This window comes from Gadus chalcogrammus, chromosome 8 (assembly GCF_026213295.1).
Source record: "Gadus chalcogrammus isolate NIFS_2021 chromosome 8, NIFS_Gcha_1.0, whole genome shotgun sequence".
Classification (NCBI taxonomy): domain Eukaryota; kingdom Metazoa; phylum Chordata; class Actinopteri; order Gadiformes; family Gadidae; genus Gadus; species Gadus chalcogrammus.
This window is the reverse complement of record NC_079419.1, coordinates 20608330-20631291: the sequence shown is the minus strand read 5'-3', so window position 1 is coordinate 20631291 and position 22962 is coordinate 20608330. Positions and strand designations below refer to the sequence as shown.

General features: G+C 44.1%; 2 protein-coding genes across 2 annotated transcripts in view; both read left to right on the top strand.

Annotated features, from left to right (window-relative positions):
- Positions 1 to 458: 458 nt before the first annotated feature.
- Positions 459 to 2217, top strand: LOC130388302 (leptin receptor gene-related protein). Its single transcript, XM_056597747.1, has 4 exons — positions 459 to 600; positions 870 to 945; positions 1254 to 1440; positions 1759 to 2217. Exons 1-4 carry the CDS (start codon positions 585 to 587, stop codon positions 1873 to 1875), a joined length of 396 nt encoding a protein of 131 aa, XP_056453722.1. The 5' UTR covers positions 459 to 584; the 3' UTR covers positions 1876 to 2217.
- A 4680-nt stretch (positions 2218 to 6897) lies between these two features.
- LOC130388287 (cAMP-specific 3',5'-cyclic phosphodiesterase 4C-like) overlaps positions 6898 to 22962 on the top strand; it is a 56660-nt gene continuing 40595 nt past the window's right edge. Inside the window, exons 1-2 of the mRNA XM_056597725.1 lie at positions 6898 to 7125; positions 22727 to 22910. Coding sequence (XP_056453700.1) covers positions 22869 to 22910 — 42 coding nt within the window. The 5' untranslated portion in view covers positions 6898 to 7125; positions 22727 to 22868. The remainder of the gene's footprint in view (positions 7126 to 22726; positions 22911 to 22962) is intronic.

The following is a 22962-nucleotide window of genomic DNA, read 5'->3' as shown; positions in this document are numbered from 1 at the left end:
GGTGCCTCGCGGCAACCGGCGGCAGGCAGCATGTCACAGTTCATGTAGTTCGATGTCGTTCTGCCATTGCATTCATAATTCTGTAACTAGCCTGTTACTACGAACTAAGCAACTACCGTACACGTATTAGCATTTAGCACTAGCTCAATCACGACTCCTTCAGAATTCTTGTGGGTGGTTACGAACCAACCAAGTGGGCAGGGCCATGAATAATAATTTGACAACGCTACGTCACAGTGTCACCTTATCCAGATTGGCTAATTTCTTCTGCCTTTTTTCTTTCATTGCCTATTGCATTCAGCAGACAAACTGCATAGATTTCAAACTTACCACAGCTCACAAACTTATTCAGACCTATGTTATTTAACAAACAATAGGAAAAATGTGATTTTAATGGCATGGGCTCTTTAAGGCCTAGGTAAAAGTGGGTGACTGTCCCTTTAAGGAAGTCATCCGATGAAAGGAAAAGAAAACCCTTTGGAAGGACCCGGAAGAGAGAAGTTCACCAAGTTAAAAACGGAGACTGAAACCAAGACATCTACGGACAAAGTATTGAAGGGATCTTGAAGTAAAAACATATTATAATGGCTGGTGTTAAAGGTATGCCTTCCAAATATATGAGCTAATAACTACGACTATATATACACATATTGTCAGTGATACAGCGCCTTGCTACGCTACATGTCCCCACATTATCTGGTTTCTTATTTGTGTTGTTGTGTTGTGTTGTGTTGTGTCGTTGATCAAACAGTTCAAGCCTTTCCATATTTACAATTCACCACTTTCCTACGATGTACGATTACGATGTATCTTAACAAAGTGTGTGCACTGACCATGGACATATGTTATGTGGCCTCTGTTGTCTCCAGCACTAGTAGGTCTGTCCTTCAGTGGAGCCATCGGGCTCACCTTTCTGCTGCTGGGCTGTGCGTTGGAACAATACGGGTGAGTGTGTTATTGTATAAGTAATTATTATGTTATTGAGTATGAATTGCCTCGCTATGTTTGTCTTTTTATTCATGCATTCTGGACGGGATTTGACTTTATTGTCCTGTTTTACTTATCATTTATTATTTACTTTTTACTTATTTGCTTACTTATTTTTACATCTTTTTATTTACTTTATCATGCGTTGTTGCTTCTATTTGGCTGTTGAGGAACCAAGCCTAAGAATTTTAGTCTTGTGTACTTGTGTTCTTGTAATTTATAAGATGTAACGAAAGTGATTCTGATTGTTTTTCGTTTGTTTCCAGGGTGTACTGGCCGCTGTTTGTGTTGCTCTTCTACGTGCTGAGCCCCATCCCAACGTTCATCGCCAAGAGGCTGAGTGAGGACACCGACTCTGCCAGCAACGCCTGCAGGGAGCTGGCATACTTTTTCACTACTGGTATTGTGGTGTCAGCCTTTGGCCTTCCAATGATCCTGGCACGCAAAGAAACGGTACACACAAACATTAAACAAAAAAAGTTAATGTGTTTTCATCTGCTGTGTGTGTAAAGTAACTGAACTAGCACTGATGTTGTCTTATGGAGTATCTGTAACCTAACCCTAACCCTCACTTTTACCTCACTACAGTATTGACTTTAACCAACATGAACTAACTTCAACATTTACTAACCAGAGTCACTTTCAACTAAGATATCTGTACTTTTACATAAATATGACTTTCCAGTACTTTATACAGGTGTGTGGGTGTTTGTGTGTGTGGTATATTAAGTGCCTCCTTTAAGACTTCCTCTCCCAATGCTTCGGTCACAGATCCAGTGGGGCGCTTGTGGTCTGGTGATGGCCGGCAACTCTGTCATCTTCCTCACAATCCTGGGTTTCTTTGTGGTGTTCGGAGGTGGGGACGACTTCAGCTGGGAGCAGTGGTAGAGTGGTCTGGTCCATTCCCCCAGGACGGGGGGGGCCTCAAGCTGCATGTACCACCGGATTTACAGAGTGAGGTGTGGATGGTTGGATGTATGTATAGACTGAAGGCAAAAGGTCTGCTGCCCTATTGAGTGGTGATCCTGGTGCCTATAATGTGGAATCGAAAAGGCATGTTACCAAGAAGTTGATTATGTAATGTTTAAAACATTTTTTACGTAAGGGTACCAGAAGTTAAAGACCTCTCTGTCCCCTTGTTTCTGTGCCTTGGCTGTACTGGTCCCCAGAGGTCAAACTCTAAGGTAATTTTCCTTTTTTCGTTCTGTCTTTTGTTTTTATCTATATTTACACATCTTTCCCCCTATATTTAAATCCCACTTTCACATATATCTGCCTAAACAATGCTCTGCCTCTACACGAGATGCACCACTGATAGAAAGGGTCATAGTTAAAGCGATATCCAAAGCACCAAATATAGTCGATCTCCCCCGCCTACCTGTCACCTTCCTACAGAGAAGTTTAAACCAAGGCAGAGAGGGAGGTCATCAGAACAAAAACATTTATGCTATTTCCAGATTTCTCAATATAGCTCTATACGAAATTTCTCTATTTTTATTAGAATGATAATATGGTTCTAAGTGCCTTTCTGGAAACAAAAGCACATAAAATCAGCTAAACAGGGCCGTATGTGAATCAATTAAATGAATGAATTATGAATTAATTTTATACCATGAAGCATATGTTTACATCACATATTAACCAAAGATTATACAAGGTTGTAATACCAAAATAAATTAAATCCAGAAGTGGCGCTGTGTGTCGCTGTTCTGTTCAGTGTCACACACGCACACAAACACACACACACACACACACACACACACGGGACTGCCAAGAGTGAAAGCAGAAACTATAAATTGATGTAAGATTAATCCTACATGGCAGTTAAATAACAAACCTGTATATACAACCCCGCAGACGCCAAGCGGAAGTCATTGTTGAATTTGAATTTATGCCTTCGTACATGAAAGTGATGTGAATGTAAACATTTGTTATTCAAACATTTCCTATCACATACAACTTTTTATAAACACATTTACCAGTGCCTATCAATTTTGTGTGTGTGTGTGTGTGAGAGGGAGAAAACTTGGAAGTCAATTCACCTGTCAGCCGCATCAACTCCAGTGCATTTGTCTAATGTTAAGTTTATCTTGTTTGAGTGAAACGATCTGACGTAAAAGAGATCATATTTCTCCTTTGTATCAATGTATGTCTTTTTTTTCTACTGTAAATATTGCTAACTGCTGAATCTCAATGTATTGGCTAAAACCTTCCTAGACTTCACCACAGGGGTAAGGACTACATACACGGTAAAGGTATGCAGCCTTATTATAATCTGTTGCTTGAATCGCTGCACTTTGAGACACTACCTTTGGTGCTGGGGAAGTATTATCCCCAGCACATTATCACTAATAAATAAATACTTTCATGACTATGTGTTTTTCTCACTTCGATTGTATCACAAGCGATTTCAAACCTCCCTTTCGTATAGTATCTCAACGCAGGGCTGTGGAAACATAATAAGGCCTTGCCCCATGTGACTTCCTTAAAGCAGATCTCCACCTCAGCGCTTGAGCCACTCTCGATCTCAGACACATGGGCCCAGCAGCGGTAATGTGCTGTAAAGATCCTCCCAGGAAAGTATAGGAGCAAGGTAGCAGGGCTGACTATACCCATCTGGCCCAGAGACTGAGGGAGAGAGGGGGCAGCCAGGGCACCTCTATACATTGACTTACAAAGGCACAGGTACGAACCGAGTGATGAATAATTCAGACACAGCACTGCAGTATTAAACACATGCAAATTGGGGACCAGGTTTTCTGTATTTCTTCCACTCCCTTTTCCTTTTCTTTTTTTTTTCATACAAGCCTTTTGGGAAACGCTTATAAAATGATTCATTGATTCGTGTGCAGTGCGACATATACAGAGGTTAGTAGTTCATTGTGGAATAAAGAATTGCACCAGAAAGCAAACATAATAGCCCTGTCTGGTTCTATTTCTTCGTACATGTTTTCTATATATTATGTGTGTGAGGCGGAACGTGTGTGAGAGTTTGAAGTAGATACATCCAAAAGAGAATGTGTGTAAAGACTCACATTACAGATTTTTTACATGCTTAATCTGTTGGTGCTGCTACTAATCCACAATATTACTGGATGTACTGAGTCTGACCAGTGGATCGCTGAACATAGAAGCCCTTTATAAATGATACCTCAAGTGAATTGTTCGATGTATTTGGTGTTGGAGGAAAAAAAATCATGCTATTAGGAGCAGTGGAGCGTAAAGGACACTGCTTATGCCTGTAGTCACAGTAGAGTTGTGGAAGGGACCCCCCCGCAGTGCAGCAGCCAGGCTCCTCAGTTCAGAGCGTCTGGGGGTTGAGGGTTCCACCACCTGCTTTCCAAAACCCTTGAGCTGACTGAAACATGAAAGGATCAGCGAATGTGTGTGTGTGCGTCAGGCGGATGCTCAGGAGGATGTCTGATGGGGGAGGCTGTGGAGAGAGAGGGGGCCCCCAGCCTCCCTCCAGGGTGAACTCCTCGTTGATGGGTATGGAGGAGGTTTATATTGATGCTGCCTGTATCCCTTTTGGTACTTTTATTGGTCCACTATGTGGACCAAGAAATTTGTTCCTCAATTTTATTTCTATGTTCTGAAACAGACCACTGCTAAATATATGAATATGCATACATGATTGATGAATGTGAATAAGGCCTTGAGGGGGAACACACAGAGAAACGGGGATCTGAGATCCAGTTAAAACACACTTAAAGGGTGTCGTTTTTGATGGTGTAGAGGGGGGGGGGGTCACGCTTAATTCTGTCTCTGACTGCAAAGACAAAATGAAGAGCGAGGAAGATGATGGTAGCATGAGAACAGAGCTCAGGGACGTTCATTCATCTCTGTTCCAGGACGGCCGTTGCCTGGCAACAGAGAAGTCATCACATTTTCCAGAATTGGCCGGTGAGTAGAGCTCTGAAAACTTCCCAGTGCAACACAACACAGCACTACAACATCCTTCTACTGCACACAATGCTGCGCAACACATTGATCATCATACATAAGATAACACAAACACACGCACACACACACACTCACTCACCACACAACGCACCCCAGCACTACTTAAAATATATCCAGCCCTTGATGTATATAGTATACACATCTGCAACACACATACCCCACTGCCCAATTGCCCAGTGATGTCATATGCAACACACACACACACACACACACACAAACATACAGACTCACACACAAACACGCAAACACACACACACACACACACACACACACACACACACACAGAGACTCACACACCACACACACACACACACAAACAGAGACTCACACACACAGACTCACACACACACACACACACACACACACACACACACACACACACACACACACACACACACACACACACACACACACACACACACACACACACACACACACACACACACACACACACACACGTCTCACACACACACACACACACACACACATACATACACACATACACGCATACACACATGCATACTGTGTAACACAATCAAACAGACAAACATTGAAAGACACAAATCAAACATTAGCTGAAAATGGAAAATATTCCACACCAACATAAATCCTGGGGCCTTGGCAGATAGACGTCTAACTGCCACTGTTTTTAGTTTGGTAGTTTAGAAAAGCGGAAGGATGCATCGCGTGGGCAGTTTAACTCTGTATTTTAAGGCACGCATCATCCTAAATGTACTCCAAGTATAATGTGGATCACTGCAGTATTATTCCTCCTGTTTTACTCAACTGTTCAGCCATATCATTATCATCTTATCATCTATCATCATTCTTTCATGTTCCTATTTATTTATTTTTTTCTGCCTGCTTTTCGGTAATCATCTCCCCCTTCAGTGTTGCAGGTGACAAACCAAGCCCATTGCAAAGAATTGCAAATATTTCAGAACAGTGCTCTATTCCTCAAAATAAGACCACAGGAGCGCTATAACTCATTGTGAAACCTAAACAGCTAGCCATGAAACAAAACTCAATCTTGGTATCCGTGCTTAATTTACATGCTGAATCGAATTGCCTACATACCTTGAACGTTTTGGAAAGCCAACAACCAATAACCACTGTTGCAGGTGCTCAGCGAGCTACTCTTTATAATGGGAGTCAATGAGGGTGAAACGCTGACTTCAACCATTCCGAAGTTTAACAATTTACAGGGACATCTATAAATCGAGCTTAAGTAGCTTTCCAACAAGCAAAGAACAGGGTCAGGGTCAGGACGGACCAGGACCAGGGTAAGGACCAGGGTCAGGACCAGGACCAGGGTCAGGACCAGGACCAGGACCAGGACCAGGGTCAGGACCAGGGCCAGGACCAGGGTCAGAACCAGGACCAGGACCAGGACCAGGGTCAGGACGGACCAGGGTCAGAACCAGGACCAGGGTCAGAGCACGAGGAGTTGGCTCACGCCACCACATGGGCTGCGAGTCTGCGGCGTATTCAGAAATCAGAATCAGAATCATAACAAACAAAAAATAAGCTTAATATCTCATGGAGAGACTAATGCAATCTCTAAATTGTATGGCTATGCACATTTTCTGCAAGCATTATATAAACATAGTCCCTTCGATGGGGAACTGAGCCTTAGCCACTTTTCTATGTCAACTGTTCTTTGTTTAAGATAGATGGAAAGATATCCATATATTTATAATATAAATCATGAATCATAAACGAACAGGTCTTCTGTGAATGCATTCCGGGTGACGTCCTTTACAATCAAATTATATCGATAGTAGCTAAGTCAAGTGGAGTTGGTAGAGCGAGGGAGAGCGGAGGGAGAGAGAGAGAGAGAGAGAGAGAGAGAGAGAGAGAGAGAGAGAGAGAGAGAGAGAGAGAGAGAGAGAGAGAGAGAGAGAAAGAAGGGGGGAGAGAGAGGGAGAGAGAGGGAGGGAACGAGAGTCTGGCTGCAGATCCAGTGAGTACTCACTCACGGCTATAGGTAAATCGAGGATCTCTTCGTCGCTGTTCAGCCAATCGATCGATATCCAGGGATGGGTCGGGGATAGAAACCCGGGAACGCAGACCAGACACCGGATAAATACCGAAACGGAAGCCGGCCCGGGATAAGCCACACGAGCGTACGGTAGCAGTCCGAACCACCCGCTACTCCCCGGGAATCGGACACACGTAAGACTTTTTAAGCGGTATTCTGCCTATTGAGTGTTATTCAGTCATTCGCGGAACTAGGAATTCAATCCAGATATGAATATACTATATGGAGTTTAGACACAGAAAGGAGTTCTCGTTTGGGTTGGAACAGAAGTTCCTCTCGTCTTTCTAATTAAATCTATCTATTAGCCTATCTATGGTCGAGTATTCGGCAGTGATGGGTTATGTGGAAGGTCGTCTGTGTTGTCTCTATTTCGCCGTCCATTTAAAATATGAATGATGGTCATGTGTCCATGTGTGTGACTTGTTTGTCACATGAGGTCAGTGTGTAACGTTATGTGATGTCCACTTGCAGGAGTGCTGTAGGGTTTGGCCCTCTTCCTGCACTGGACAATGACTTCAGATATTAATTTATTGCAAACACACCGTCGTGCAAATGATAAGAGCCAAATTAACGAGCCCAAGCCCATAATTGCTATAGTCTGTACGAAGACACTTCTTATATGTATCTGAAGTTTTTAAAAAGCAGGCCTCACGCTATGGACTTCCCAGTGTCAGATCATAATAATAGGGCTTGTATCGCGGTAGGGCGTGTATCGCGACGTCACATCGCAATAACCACCAAAAAAATAATATTAGTATGGAATGTTAAATACCGATTGTGTTGGTACTAAGATTTTTTTTATCATCGTTTAGTAATGAATCGTGAAAGGATTTTATTACAATCATACACATATTAAATATAAGCGAGTGTATTTGTTTATACTGTGTAAACAATACACAGTAAATATGTATGCATACAACACTATGACCCAAACTGAATAATATATATTGATGAAGAGTAATATCACAAATAGGTTATATTTACAATATTCAGTTAGCTCACTGTTTACCCTACAATTTTGTCCAGGCCTGATGGTACACACCGAAGAAAAACTAAACAAATTGTAAGAATTGTGAGATATGTTGTTTTTTGTGGCCATGTCACGTTGTCTGACCTGAACCCCTACATGCATGTATGAAGCGCTAGAGCTTTCTTTTTGATGTGCTCGCTTGCTGTCGCTCCGCTATCATTTAAAGGGACTCGCAATGGTACGCGCATTAGATAAGATAAAGATAACTTATTATTATTGCATTTTGTTAGAGTAATTTTTTTATGATGTATTGCATATATATTATTTATTTAATATAATTTTTGGCCTGTACGATTATAGGATAATTAAACACTGTAGGTATTAGGGACAGAACGGTTCAAGCAGAAAAATAGAAAATGAAATTGTTTAGTCATTCACATCCCAAGCTACTTCAGCGCTTCTTAGTCCTCTCAATAGGACAGAGGATTGCCAACAAAAAAAACATGATTCATTCAGTACAGTACATGCATCATTTTCCCCATAATGAATTAACGATGAATTATTGAACAATGACCAAAAACCATTAGTAAACACAATAACCCACATTCCAATGCTCTTATGCTTCCAAAACGGAGACCTTTTTCCCATTTTCCTATCCAAAAAAAATATTGGAACATTTTCTGAAGCTGGGTAGATCACATGGTTGGGGGCAACTAGACAAGGGTCCGTTGATTTGTATTAAATACAACAGATTCCATTCAACAACAATTGGCATCCATCCAATCTCCATCACTCACTCCACGTTGGGCTGGGATTACATTTTGTATCGACTGTTCTACAGTCAGTCATCATCGGTTTTGCCGGCAGCGAACTGACTGGGTTTCCAGTAGCGATTGACTTGTCTTGAAGTGTTAGAGATAGTGTGCTAGGGCTTAGGGATTGGTGTTGTGAAGGTCAGGGTGAAGCGGATCGGTAAGCTGTGCATCATATGGGTTAATCACATGTAGTTTCAGATTGTCGGTTTTTCTCACTAGTGTAGAGTAAATCACCTGCTTCACATTTACTCTGAATAACACACTCGCTTTTGTCTGCTTGTGTACCCAACGTATCGGATCTCTGTGATGAATGTTGAGCTCCTGGCAAAGTGGTCCATTCTCTTATTTAAAGGTTAGCTGGTGAGGAACAGAGGCACTACTTTGCGTGTGCATGTGTTTGTGTGTCTGTGTGTATGTGTGTGTGTGAGAGTGTGTTTGATGAACATGTACTGGCGCTGTTTGTCAAAGCATAATGTGTGTGTGTTCAAGCCCCCCAGACACTTGTAGTCCAGTGCCTTTTTATTTAAAGCAATGCTCCTCGATCTTTCTGTTATCTCGCCATCATCATCAACATCATCACCATGACCAAAGAGATGAATGTTCAACACTAGTCTCCATTCCTCACTGCCTATTTAACCGAAAGCGTCCCCCTGGGGGTTGACCTAAAGCAAAGCTGTCACCACTGGGTGACCCCTTATTAGGGGCCTCACATTCAGCCCCCCAGGCCCCTGCTGGCGTGGTGCTGTTATAACAAAGGGATTTGACTGACACAACTGAGCAAATTTGAGAGATATATAATCTCTCTCTCTCTCTCTCTCTCTCTCTCTCTCTCTCTCTCTCTCTATCTCTCTATCTCTCTATCTCTCTATCTATCTATCTATCTATCTATCCATCCATCCATCCATCCATCCATCCATCCATCCATCCATCTATTGAAGCAACATGAAGTGCATTCCTCTGCCAGAAATAGAGGGCTATTTATCGAACATACGAAAGAACTTTGGTCTTGTGGGAGGAGAAGAATTTACATCGTCACCATGAGTAAATGACAGAAAACAACAGAGCACAAATTTCCATCACTGGCTCCATGCCACCTACTCTGCTAGTGCCCACAAGCTGTCTCCCTCCTGGTCTTTCACCCTCCCCACTTCTTCTACTGCAGGTCAACAGGCCCCTTGTTTTTATGTCATGTAAATCTAAAAGCTAAGCTAATTTAAGATAAGGAAAGATAGTCCTGTTGGAAGGAGGAAGGAGTCACATTCCAGATTGCGTAAGTAAGTGGCTGTGAGTGACTACAGCATGTGCCTCAAGCCTCATTGCAAGCAGGCAAGTGCTGTGTATTGTTTCTACACAGAGTTCATCTTATTCATTTATGCAGGCGATTCACCAGCTCCATGTGGGCCGAAACCATTGTCGTTGCACTCTCATTGGGATTCTCCCAGGCATTTATTGACAAAACCAACCGTGGGAGGTTGGTGTAACCAATGGTGGGGGGAGATGGGATGTAGAAAAAAATGAGAAACAGTGGACAAAAGTCAACGTTGAACTTTGGCCCATGCTTCCTGGTACCCATCATGCCTTGCTTGTAACCAATTAGATAGTCTTCCCCAACTCCCTTGCGATTGCCTGATGTCAGCAGATCGCCAGTCTGCCACATATCATATGAGCAGACTATATTCTTCTTCACAGTAAGACTTTTAACAGGAAGTGTTTCTGCTACCTACCAAAATGACTTGGATTCGTCTGATCAGTGACAGGAAAGCGAGCCTCACTTTGATTCCATGGGCTTGATGGTAGTTTTCCCATATGGTCCTGATGACCACGTGGCCTTCATCTGCTCTGTAATGCTGGATGCTTCCCATCATAAGTACCACCTGAGGCGGAGTGGCCGTCTGGACGATCGGGAGATTTCCCGGTCGGCCGGCCGGCCAGCGAGGTCAGGTGGACCGGCCCGCAATTGTGTAGCGGCCTACGAAGTCAGTTGCACCGGCCCACAGTTGTGAGCGGCCGAGGAGCGTCTGCAAGCCGGCCCTGAGCATAATTTATTCCCTGTCGAGACGCCGTGAAAAACCCCGAAATAAACAATATATGTCTCGGGAACATCCAACCAATACTTATACCACTTGCTTACTCTCTATGTCTCATTCATGTTTTTTTTTTTATCTTATTTTTTTTTACTTCATTTAATTCTTCATTATTCAGGCGTTACAGAACTTTCATAGCAATAAATAAATAATACGAACTACAGTTTACTTTGATTTGTTCTTGAATTGACGTAGAATGGAGCAAAGACTCCTGGGATTGGGAAATGCGTTTATCCAATAAACAGCTTGCAGGGCAAGTCCATTTTCGGAAATGTAGGGGGATATATGAGCGGCCCCACGTCTAATGGCATGACCCTAAAGACACGTCAGACAGAGAAGGCGAGCAAGTTCGTGGTTGCTTGCTTTTGTTTACCGGCGTTGCTATGGTTACCGGTCTTGTAAGGAAGTGCGCCAATTCTCGGAGTGCCAATTCTCTTCCGCACAGAGCAGAACTGTGGCCTATTTTACACATTTTTATTTTCTTAATTATAATTATATCATTAATTTTTACCGATTTTTTTTTATTACTGAAAAAAAAACCAAAAAACGTTGTTTGCGGGGGGGAGGGAGGGCCGGACCGGGGAGGATTCTCCCGGTGGCTATTATGCCGCGTTTCCACTGCAGGGTGCGGAACGGATCGGATCGCAAAGGTGCGGTAGGGAGGGGGCGGTATAGCCCAGCTCAGTTCCGAGGTCGCGTTTCCACTGCCGACAGTACCCTTGGTGGTAGGCCGGATGTCGATCGCCGCGGCAGCTACGTAAACATCGTAAACAACGTCTTCCTCCCCAAGAATGCAGACGAACGTCTCCACCTCCTTGTTCGCCCAAGCAAGCTTTTTACGCGACATGTTAATTGTAAAGAATAATACCTCGAGGCTACTGTTTGTTTGTTTTTATCCCCGCGTCACCCGGAAGTGACGATTCTGTCGACCAATCAACGGAGGGGGGGTGTAGCTAGAATTTCACGGGACCCTTTCAGGCGTCTGGTCTCGTTTTGGGTACCGCAACGGAGGAGTCCCGAGAATGGGGCCGGAACGGGTACGGCAAAGTCCGGGTCACGCCCACTTTTGGCGGTGGAAACGCGACCCGACCCGCACCTTTGCGATCCGATCCGTTCCGCACCCTGCAGTGGAAACGCGCCATTAGTGTCCCGCTCCGCCCCTGAGTAGCACTGTACTGTATACTCTCAGAATATCACTCCAGTGCATCTCCTTCTGCCGAGATGACTATATATTTAATAATATTGTAGCACCTTGCACCAAAGGCAAAGCAGAAAATAAAGCACAGTGAAGGCCGAGGTTTCAATCCATCTTATAAAAGAGGGATTTAAGAAGACAGTGAGTCTAAAGCTGTGATGTTGTTGAGAGCCTTTTTGTTACTCTGAGGTTGTGGAGAGGCTGGTAAATATTTTCTTTATTTTGATATATATTTTATCTTGGATGTAGAGGACTTGATGTTATCTTTGATTAGAGATTGAATGGTATTTTTTCTCCTCAACATAAAAAAAATCTGAATATGTTCCCATGATATTGTGCTGGAAGTCTACCAGCTCGGCCCACCAACAGCTTGCTGACCTTTTGACAACGTAATGCAACGCTCCTCCCCCTCTCTAGTGGCTGCTACTGGGAGTTCTCCACTTTGTCGATGGAACTGCTTAAAAACAGAAAATTAAATTCCACCAGGAGTCCGTACGGCCGGCCAGTACTCACAGATGTTGATTGTTCAATCGCTTGGCCGAACACAAGCTGCGAGATGCACTCCTTGCACAAAGTGAACTGAAGTTCAAGTGTTGTCCCTCCCCTTCAACGTGCCGCGCTCCCCCGCCCCACGCCAGCCATCCCACCTTCCCAGCCTTCCAGCAGGGCCCTCGCCTCCCAATCGTGTGGGGCAAGGGATTCTGGGATCTACCGCGTGCGGGCGGTAGATCGAACGTGCAGTTTTCTGTTTGTTTAATTGTCCTAGCTGTGCTACTGTTGATGAAAAGGATGTACCAATATACCCTATTTTGAGAATGAAACCAGAAACACTCAGCACAGCTAAGCCCACAGCTAAGCCCTTAAGTTTGTTTTACGTTTTAGCAGCACAGTTAATAGTAAAACCGGTTAATCGTTAATCATCGTAGCTGGTATGGTGGATTCTGCATCGCTACTCCACACTCTCAACTGCTGGCTACAACCAAGCGACTTGCTATTTCATGTTCTGTTGTTTACTGTGCAAGCATCATGTATCTGTGGGTTTGTTAATCAACTAATATGTGCCTTCTTGGAATTCTTGGGATAAGTCTTCCAAACTCTCTGACCAGAAACTCATCAAGAAGTGTCCCCCAATACAACAGCCAAAGCTTTATAACTCCCAAATAAAAGTGATACTTCTGCTGTTCCTTCAATCTAAGAAAGCTCTGAATTAAGTTCTCGCTGTGCAAAATGGCTCACTTCATCTCACTTCATAGCGAGAGACTCCGATCATGACACCAACGCATAGGGAGATTGGTTTGTTGTTTTTCTACTGCTGTTGTTATCTTGGAATGTTCACCCAAACCGTGTCCCTATCCAAACTATACACACTCCCGCCGACATCAAATATATCAAGTCTTCGCCTTGTTTAGTTTAGAAGTCTTCTCCCAAAAATGGACATGATTTATCATGTCCAAACTTTGTATCTCCATTTCAGTCGATATCCAAAGGCAGAATTTTTTAACTGCTTGCTGTTAAACAGAATATATTCAAGGATACTCACTTTACTGTTGCTTACTGTTACAGATCGCCATTGGCCACAAAAGAGGCCACCCCCTCTCTTTCTAGGTGTAACACTGAGACAGGAGACAGGACCAAGGAAGAACTTTGAAAGTACTTGTATATCAAAGTTCCATGAAGGTACCAAATTGAATCAGGGGCTGTTTGGATTGGCAGAAATAGTCAAGGAATTGCACAAGCAACAGCCACATCCTGTTCGAGTAGGCCCATTAAAAAGGGCTTCTTCAAGTAGCCTCAGGTCTGGAACATACATTTCCTTGTGTTAATCATCCATGGAAAAACTAGTCGGTTTTTCTTCAACTCCACTGTACTACTGTCATGCTGTTTATACCTTGTGCCAAAGGTTGAGTTCAACAGGGTTTCTTACGATTTTTTTGAAACAAGAAGTTTTCAATCTTGTCTGCCAAGCTCGGCCAATGCTCTATGCTTAACTCTTTGTGCCCAATATTTAACCCAAGACCAAACCTAAAATATATTTTTATAATCGGAATGAGCGTTTATTGCAGTTGATTCGATTACTAAACAGTATGTACAACTCATGGACAACTTCTTTGGATCAATCGTGATGTGAAATAGCTAAGCCAATAGGCGTACTCTGAGCCTTATAGATCACATTTATTATTACAAGGTAGTATTTACTGATCAGTACAAGATAAACACACTCCCCATTGCATTAGAGGTACACTGAGGTGAATAACTCAACCAAGGGTGGTGTTGTTGTTTGTGTATATTTGCTATGCATGAGTGAGTAAGGTCAGACTGGTCAAATGAGAAACTTGTGACTTCGGGGTGAATACAGATTTGATACGTGCATGTGCATGAGTGTAGCACCCTTCTAGCTGTTAACTAAATTAATTGGTCCCACTAGGTCGAACTTAGTTAGAGCATCTTGGTCAAATATCAAAAAGAATACGACAATTTGGGTTGTTTAAATCATCTCTTACCTTTTATTTGACATAGCATATAGTATTCTTCTAGTTTAGTGGAACTACCGTTTTAGATAAACAATGTCTTCTACCTTGTGTTTCATTAACCACTGACAACCCCAGATCTCAAGGGGGGTTAGTCTCAATCCCCCCTCGCTACGGGACGGGGCCTGGTGATGTCCACAGAGCACCCTCAGAAGGAGGGCTCTGACAACGTGGGGAGGGAGGGAATCCATGGCCATGACGCAGTGGAACGAGCGGAACAGAAAATCAAAGGACCGCCAGGATTGACGGCAGAAAGAGAGGCAAGGTTTCAAATTAGAGATCAGGATGCCATGGCGTGGTGTTTCTGTGTTCTGCACCCGGAGAATCAACGGTTCAAGTGTCCATTTCAGCATGTGTGGGACATGTGTGTGCGCGTTCTAAGCTAAACTGTCTCATAGAGCACATGCCGTCCAAACAGATATTCTTACATTTCACTCAATGTTGGACGACTTTGCCATTTTTGTAAACCACACTAAATAGGGGCTCTCAATTTATGTCATAGATATTACCTACAGCACATTCTAATAGGTCTCCATCAATTACATTAGGCTTATATAGACAATTAATATTGGTAAGAGGCAATTATTACAATTGTCATACTCTATGTTGGACCTAATGAGAGATTTACAACAGACGTTGTCTTTAAACCAAGCTGTGTGAAATGGGTCAATGGCCATAAAGCAGGGCACGAGGAGAGACAATCCCCGGTCCGGTTCCAGCACTAAACCCCTCTAGACCAGCGGCGACTGGACCTTTCAGTCCGCCTTCCACTCCCCGCTTTAGACTGCTTTGTTGGCGGACGACTATTGCAGACTTTAGGTGCTTTTTAGGACATAAGCATGCACAAAATAACATGAATCACAACAAAGCAGGGATTAAGCACACACCCCCTCGCGCTGCTGAACATCATAATCTTCATCAGAGCTCGGTAGGCCTGGTGCATTTCCACTGTTTTGCTCAATTTAACGGGTCTGTATTACTTCCATACGCTAAATCACATCGTTCACATGGATTTGAAATTGAGTCAAACGTTTCTACAGTCTCTTTATGGATGCGGTTTTTGTCATGATGGGATGTGGTCAGAGCGCTTAATCAGACAAAACAGAGATTTCCCGTCCTGACATAGACTGACAACTTCGTGATTTCATAGATGTATTATCAGTTCCAGTGTGTAACATTGGGGAGGCCACTAGTGGTGAGGTTGCAGATTGCCACCAACTGAATCCACCGCAACCCCTTCCTGTCCATCGACTACGGTGGCCTCTATTGTGTGATGTATCCTGTACTGTATTGTGTAAGGTGTCCTGTACTGGCCTCTATTGTGTAAGGTGTCCTGTACTGTATTGTGTGAGGTGCCAGTAGATACTTCCAAAATGAGCACCAAGCAGCTGTGTCAAGTGTCGAGGGATGAGGTTCTTTGATCGATTTAGTAATTGTACTTAGTTATTTAGTCATGATAAGTTAGTAAACGTCATGTTACATTGAACGCGATTGTTTGTTGCGGTTTTGTCCAACGTCAACAAAATAATACACAAACACATGTGCAGCGGAATAGGTGGCTTTTCATTACAGGATGGAGTGCTGTCGCTATAGTTTCGTTTTGGATACCAACTAACGTCTCCAAATCATGGCTGTAATAAATAATGCCCACCACTTATCATAACCCCCCTCAGCTGCGAACCGCCACCCTTACCCCATAGTAAAATGCCCGGTGTGTGTGTGCATGTTTGCAGATGTGTGGAGCTCCTGGTGTGTGTGGAGGTGTGTGTGGAGGTCTGGAGCTCCGTCTGGCTAGCAGTTGATTTCATTGCCTGCCTCCTTGAGGGGTTAAGCTTCTTGGATACACAGCATAACGCCAAAGTAGGGCGCATATACAGCATCGCTCATTAGCACAACAACCGCACTAGTAAAAAAACAAAACACAAATGGGTCGTAGCCATGGGGATACCTCGCCCAACTCCTTCCAATATCTTTTTTATACGCTCCTTATGGTGCCGTTTGTCTGCTCTGGGGTCCTAGAGACCTATGGCGATGCAACATGGTGTCCTACTGTCCTCCATGGAAGAGAACCAGCCCAGAGTGTAGACATAAAGGGCCAGGGCTCAGGAGGAACACTTTATATTGGTGGCACCCAAACAAATGGGGTTGCACCCCTTTATTATACGTGAAAGTGTCCTTTCTCCCGTACCACGTAAGCAGTGCTATACCTTTCAGCACTGCACAAAGCCTAGGCAGTACCATCCATTTCCTCTCATTTTACAGAACAAGACCGCAATAAAATCTTTCCACTATATTGTCCTTCTGCTACGCAGTGCTGCCAGCGCTACACTGAAGCTCTGTTGAAACAGAGCCCGACTCGGACCAAGAATTGATCCCAAAGCCAGTGGCTTCCTCCACACAGCACTTGCAGAATTAACAATAGGCAACAAATTCACTTTGGTCCTTCTGCATTGATAGATTGATAGATTGATAGCATTGGTATTCAAGCAGCTAATATAACTCTATGGAAGCAACATGAAGTGCATTCCTCTGCCTGAAATAGAGGGCTATTTATCGAATATCTGAAAGAACTTTGGTCTCGGGGGAGGAGAGGAATTGACATCGTCACCATGAGAAAATGACAGAAAACAACAGAGCACAAATTTCTATCACTGGCTCCATGCCACCTACTCTGTCAGTGGCCACAAGCTCTCTTCATTTCTCTCTCCCGGTCCTTCACACAGTTTTCCCTCCCCACTTTTCTACTGCAGTTTTGCTTTAGAAGCGTTATTCCAACAAAACGTGTTTTCAGAAATTAAATATCTTGGTCACTACAGCCCTGTTTTAAAATGTTAGAGGGTGGCGCTGTGCCACTTTAACCTTGTTTGGAGGGAATCCTATAATATATATACATATATTTTTAAAGGACCTTGGGTCATCCCCTTTACCAAAAACGTCATGTACCGAACAGAAAAACGGTGACCCCAAAACCGTAAAATATGAAACAAAGCGTGAATGTTGTGAACTGCTCCGCCCCTGATCCCTGGGTAACATGTGTGTGGGATAGAGTTAGAGTAGAGGAGGAGAGGAACACAGACTGTTGGGGTCCAAATCCTGAGACCTGAGGGCACAAACAAATCAAAACACAACCATTCAGAGCCTCATGGGATTGCACACTAATTAAAACGTATCAATCTTATGTTACATTTTTGGCAGGTCCTTTCCACTAGACGCCACTTAATTCTACACTGTTATACTTTAATTTAGCTGTATTCTATTTTATCCTACATTATAGTATTATACAGGCCTATATTTGATTCAATATTTATTGCAGATGCTTTGAAAAGTGGTTTGGTTTGTAGAGGCAGTCAGTCATGTAGCGAAGGCCACATGAGGCCGTGTGCATGATGCATATGCGTGTGTGCACCACTTGTGTGTTTGGGAACATATACGTGTGTATGTGTATGTTTTTGTCTCACTCAGCCAAGTGAATCCTTCCAAGAGAAGACGCCGTGATGCTAACCTCTCTGCAGCCATTTCTCCTTGTGGGGGGCTGGTTGGAATCGAGCAAAGTTCACATGCTCAGTGAATACTTTCCCCCCAGGGAAGATCAATGCCTTATCCCTAGAGACTAGTCGGCTGCTGTCATAGGACAGGCTCCGTCTTGCACCCATTGACCCATGACGCTGTGTCCGGCAGCCTCGGCTGTGTCACATGGCTCACACACACACACACACACACACACACACACACACACACACACAAACACACACAATGGACAGCTGTGAGGGCTGACTCCATCTTCGTCATACACATTAATGCTTGAGGCTTCCCACACAAAGGTAGCTTTTGTACGGGTCATTGCAACAAAAGATGCCCAAAACATGTGTTGAAATGCATTATTATTAAGCCTTTCATTAAGGCTCCCTTCTTCCCACAATAGCGGGCTCTCAACTGTTGATGCCAGAGGCTGAATGGTCTTTATACTGGTCCCATACAATAAGACGCAATATATAGGATTGAGTGCATAACTCTTTCTTCCTTAAAACATATCATGAACTACAGACGTTAGAAATAAGCACTATATAAGAGCTGTCTAACGATTTGCTTGAACTGGAACCAAGTGCAGTTGCAGTATGTATAATCCGAATTTTACCCGAGTCAATGCATTGAACCCAGATTCGCACTACAGGCAATTTGTTCTTCCTTCTGAGCTAAATAATACGAATGGGAGATCACACAGGGTGAAGTGCTGGGTTTCAACAACATAACAAAAGATTGTGCAATCTCATATAACCTTTTTAAGAAATGATACCCAAAGATAACAGTCTCTCCTGTTGACCTTGAAAAAGCCTAAACACAGCAGATTCAATGAAGGGTCCCACAACACTGAATATATGCGGCCTAAGTCTACTGTGTGTTCAGGTTATAGGAGATGTATATGTTATTTTATTGACCCGTAATGTTGTGAAATAACTTTAAACGTGAAACCCTGGTTATTCCTCAGACTATGGTCCTACCATTACATCTATGATGGGGACTCAAGGTGGAGAACGCAACTCAACTCTCTACTTCATAGGAAAACATTGGCAATGCTGAAAACACAGGCAGTCAACGCTAAGGTGTTGACTAACTGCTCTGGTTGAACTGGTAAAGCAGATCTGTACGGCTGGGATCCAGACACTACGGCCACCCACAAATGTGTGCTCTCAACATTTTTGGGACGAAAACACCCAATGACGTAAACTTATTCATGAACTTTGAAAGGACCCTCAAAGAGTCTCTCGAGTCATCAATCAAGAGCTTTGTGTTAGAACTTACTTCCTTTGTTGGGAGGGCCGTGATGGTACACTTTCTGAAAGAGATGAAACATGAATATTTTGTTCCGTCTCACATAAGCCCCCTGTAGAGTGTGTGTGATCTGTGTGATGATGTGTGTGTGTTGATGTGTGTGTGGGGGGGGGGGTGATGGCTGGTTTAAGCAGTGCTTGTGCTTGTGTTTTTATAGTGCAATTTTTGGCATTGAGACATGAATGTGGTTAAGCCAGCCAACACGCACTCAGGGTTAAGCCAGCCAACACGCACTCAGGGTTAAGCCAGCCAACACGCACTCAGGGAGATAACCTGCTTCATGTCCCATTGTACTATAAACTCTGCAATGAACCGGTTTCCATCATCACCCTCTGTCTTGGTTATGGAGGCGCCCAGAAAAGCCACCTGCAGTAGGTGCTGTTAAGCAGTGATCATTGTTACACCCCCCCCCCCCTGTCGTCATTACATCCAGCCATGCTCTCCATCTCTCCTCTCTTTCATGCCTTTCCATTCCCATCCCCCCCCATATATCTACACTTAAACAGAAGTCCCCATCTGACCCAACATCCCTGCCCCACGTCTCCAGAGAGAAGGATTCCAGGGCATCTCCTGCTGAGTCCTCCTGCAGCATGTTATTATTCAGACAACCGCGAGTGCGTGGTGGCGATGTCATGCATTATGTATCAGAGTTCTCAAATGGATGAGCAGCCATCAGCCGGTGGGTGGGGGTGGTTCCCTGAAACTGCTCCAGCACGCCACTCTCTGGCTCTTGCTCTTGCAAAATCAAGAATAAAGAAAAAAACAATATATAGATGCCTTGTGTTTACCCATCTCCGCTCAAGGGTTCTCTCTCTCTCCCTCTCCCTCTCCCTCTCCCTCTCTCTCTCTCTCTCTCTCTCTCTCTCTCTCTCTCTCTCTCAGCCGCTCTCTCTCTCGTCCTCTCTCTCTCTCTCGCTCTCTCTCGCTCTCATCTCGTCTCTCTCTCGCTCTCGTCATCTCTCTCATCGCTCTTGTGTTTCGTTCTCTCTCTGTCATCTGTCCTCTGCTCTGCTGCCTGTCTCTCTCTCGTCTACCCTCTCTCTCTCCGTCTCTCCATTCTCTCCAATCAATCTCTCTCCACTCTTCTCTCTCTCGCCTCTCCTCTGGCTCTGCGGTCTCTCTCTCTCTGCTCTGGTCTCTCATCTCTATGCTCTCTCTCTCTCGCCGCTCCATCTCGTCTCGGTCTCTCTCTTCTCTCTCCTCGTCTCTCGCCCCCTCTCTCCTCTCTCTCTCTCTCTCTCCCGCTCTCTCTCCTCGCCTCCTGTCTCGCTCTCTGCCTCGCTCTCTCTCATCTCATCCTCTACTTCTCTCCTTCTCTCTCTCTCTCTCTCTCTCTCTCTCTCTCTCTCTCCTCTCTCTCTCTCTCTCTCTCTTGTATTGATTAACCAGTCTCTCCAGGAGCACACACATTTGGCGAATGCGTAACAAACAGCATCTGTGGCCAGGTTTCAGTTTACAGTCCCCACACACACATACAGAACATGAAGTGTTACAAAACCCTGTGATATCCTGTCATATAAAGACAGGAAGTGAAACACGGACTTAACCTTTAACGCAGGAGAACTCTGGTCAGCGAATGAAGGACAGTTTGAACAGAACATTGATTATTACTCTGAGGGGCCGTTATGGCTTGATGAGCATAATGAGTATAATGCTAGCAATGCAATAATGTATAATGCAAGAGATCATGAATGTCGTGATTATAGTATATACATCTTATGATGTCGATGCCGGCAAACAATAAACCGTGAGAAGAGCAATTGAATGACAATCAATGACTGAATGTTATCAATGACAGGGAATACAACATACAACATGCACAAATATTCATGCAATGTCTAAAATAGTCTGTTGACTTCCATGCCGTAGCGTTAATCTGTAGCGTTGAATCCATAGCATGTGTCAATCTTTATAATCTAGTGACGATCGCTTTGTCACAATACTATCGTGTCCGACTTGCGTAGTATGGGGGGAACTGAGACTCAAATCGGCGATTATGGTGGCGAGAGAAGAAACAAAGAAACAAATGGCCTGTCCCTCGTAACAGATGACTTAGATGATATATAACTATTTACCTGAGCAACTTCTATTGACTCTCCTGCAAACACGCACGCTCCAAACAGAACAGGCCATGAATCAGAGGGTTGTTGATGACTCCATACATCCCCTGTGTTCCCAGTCGCCTATTGTGAACCACTCACTAGTCAACATGCCAAAACTGATCGTCAAGACCAGTCGGGTCGTGTTTCTGCTGAAGTCGGCCCAGACTTTTAAGTCGCATAGTCGTAGGAGCCTTAACGAGTCGAGGGGGGGTGATTGATGGGTTGTGTCAGGGTGACCAGCCACCTATGTGTGCTTGCTGGTTGTATAGACTCCCTGGATAATGGATGAACAGCAGAACCTCTGAAGATCTTTAGCACCGCAGACAGGCTCAGCTGACCTGAATGGATTTCTTGGAAAGGTTGACCCTTTGATCAAAGCCCTCCATCAAACAGCTGGTACTGGCTTCAGTAGTCTCACAAATCAGACTTTAAATGAATATCTAAGGTCTGATGGTAGAACTGCTCAAATCTGGGTGAACAAGGTGCCTCTTATTCTTTCTCTTCATATTTGGGCTGTCATAGACGATCTGTAAACATGTAATTGGCACACTGGAACTCGGCCTGCAATGGAAAAGGCAGAGTTGTAAAGGTTTCAAGTCAACACTGTGTACACTGGCCCCACAATGGTAATACACTTATTAAATCCCCTTTTGAGTGCTTCATTGACTATCACAGTAAGTTTCACTTTGGTGGAAAATCTTCGGGACTTCGAAACCATCTTCTGTCTTTTCCCAAAATGGAGTGTATATTCCATAACATAAGATACACAATGGTGAATTTGTGCATCCTACCATCAAACTAATGTTCGCTCCCAACTAGAATACCAGGACTCCAACCTCTGTCCGAAAAAACGAATCCCCTTATACCGGGGCTTCCACCTGCCAATCAGCCAAACATGGGCGTGGCCATGCATCAAAACAACTCAAAATGGGGGACGTTTCTCCAATAACAATAGGCCGATTTGGCTCCTTTAATGGGCATATGACCTTTTCTACTCCAACACCTGGTATTTACGATTACCCAATCTACAAGATAACATGTATTTGAACCATGGGAATGCCAAGCAGGCATGTGTTTTCACACCTGTTGTATTCATATCGTTAAACACCAACTCCAGTACCACTGGACCGATTGTTTTGACTTTAGTCCGTTTGTTGGGGTCTGATGGTTCTCCTCCTCCTCCTCCTCTCCCGCCTCCTCTCCACTCCCAGGGTCAGAGGAGGCGCTGAGGCTGTCCAGGGACGGAACGGGGATCTTGGTCCAGAGAGTTGTTTAGACAGGAAGGAACCGCCTGGAGAGGGAGACCGGAGCAGCAGAGTCAAGAACAAGACTTTCTCCAGGACGCTGGGCAGCATGAAGAAGAGCCGGAGCGTTCAGGGGGTCACGCCAGCAGACGTGAGTCCTTTCTTTATTTAAATGTATTTATTTATAAGAGTCAATGCACATC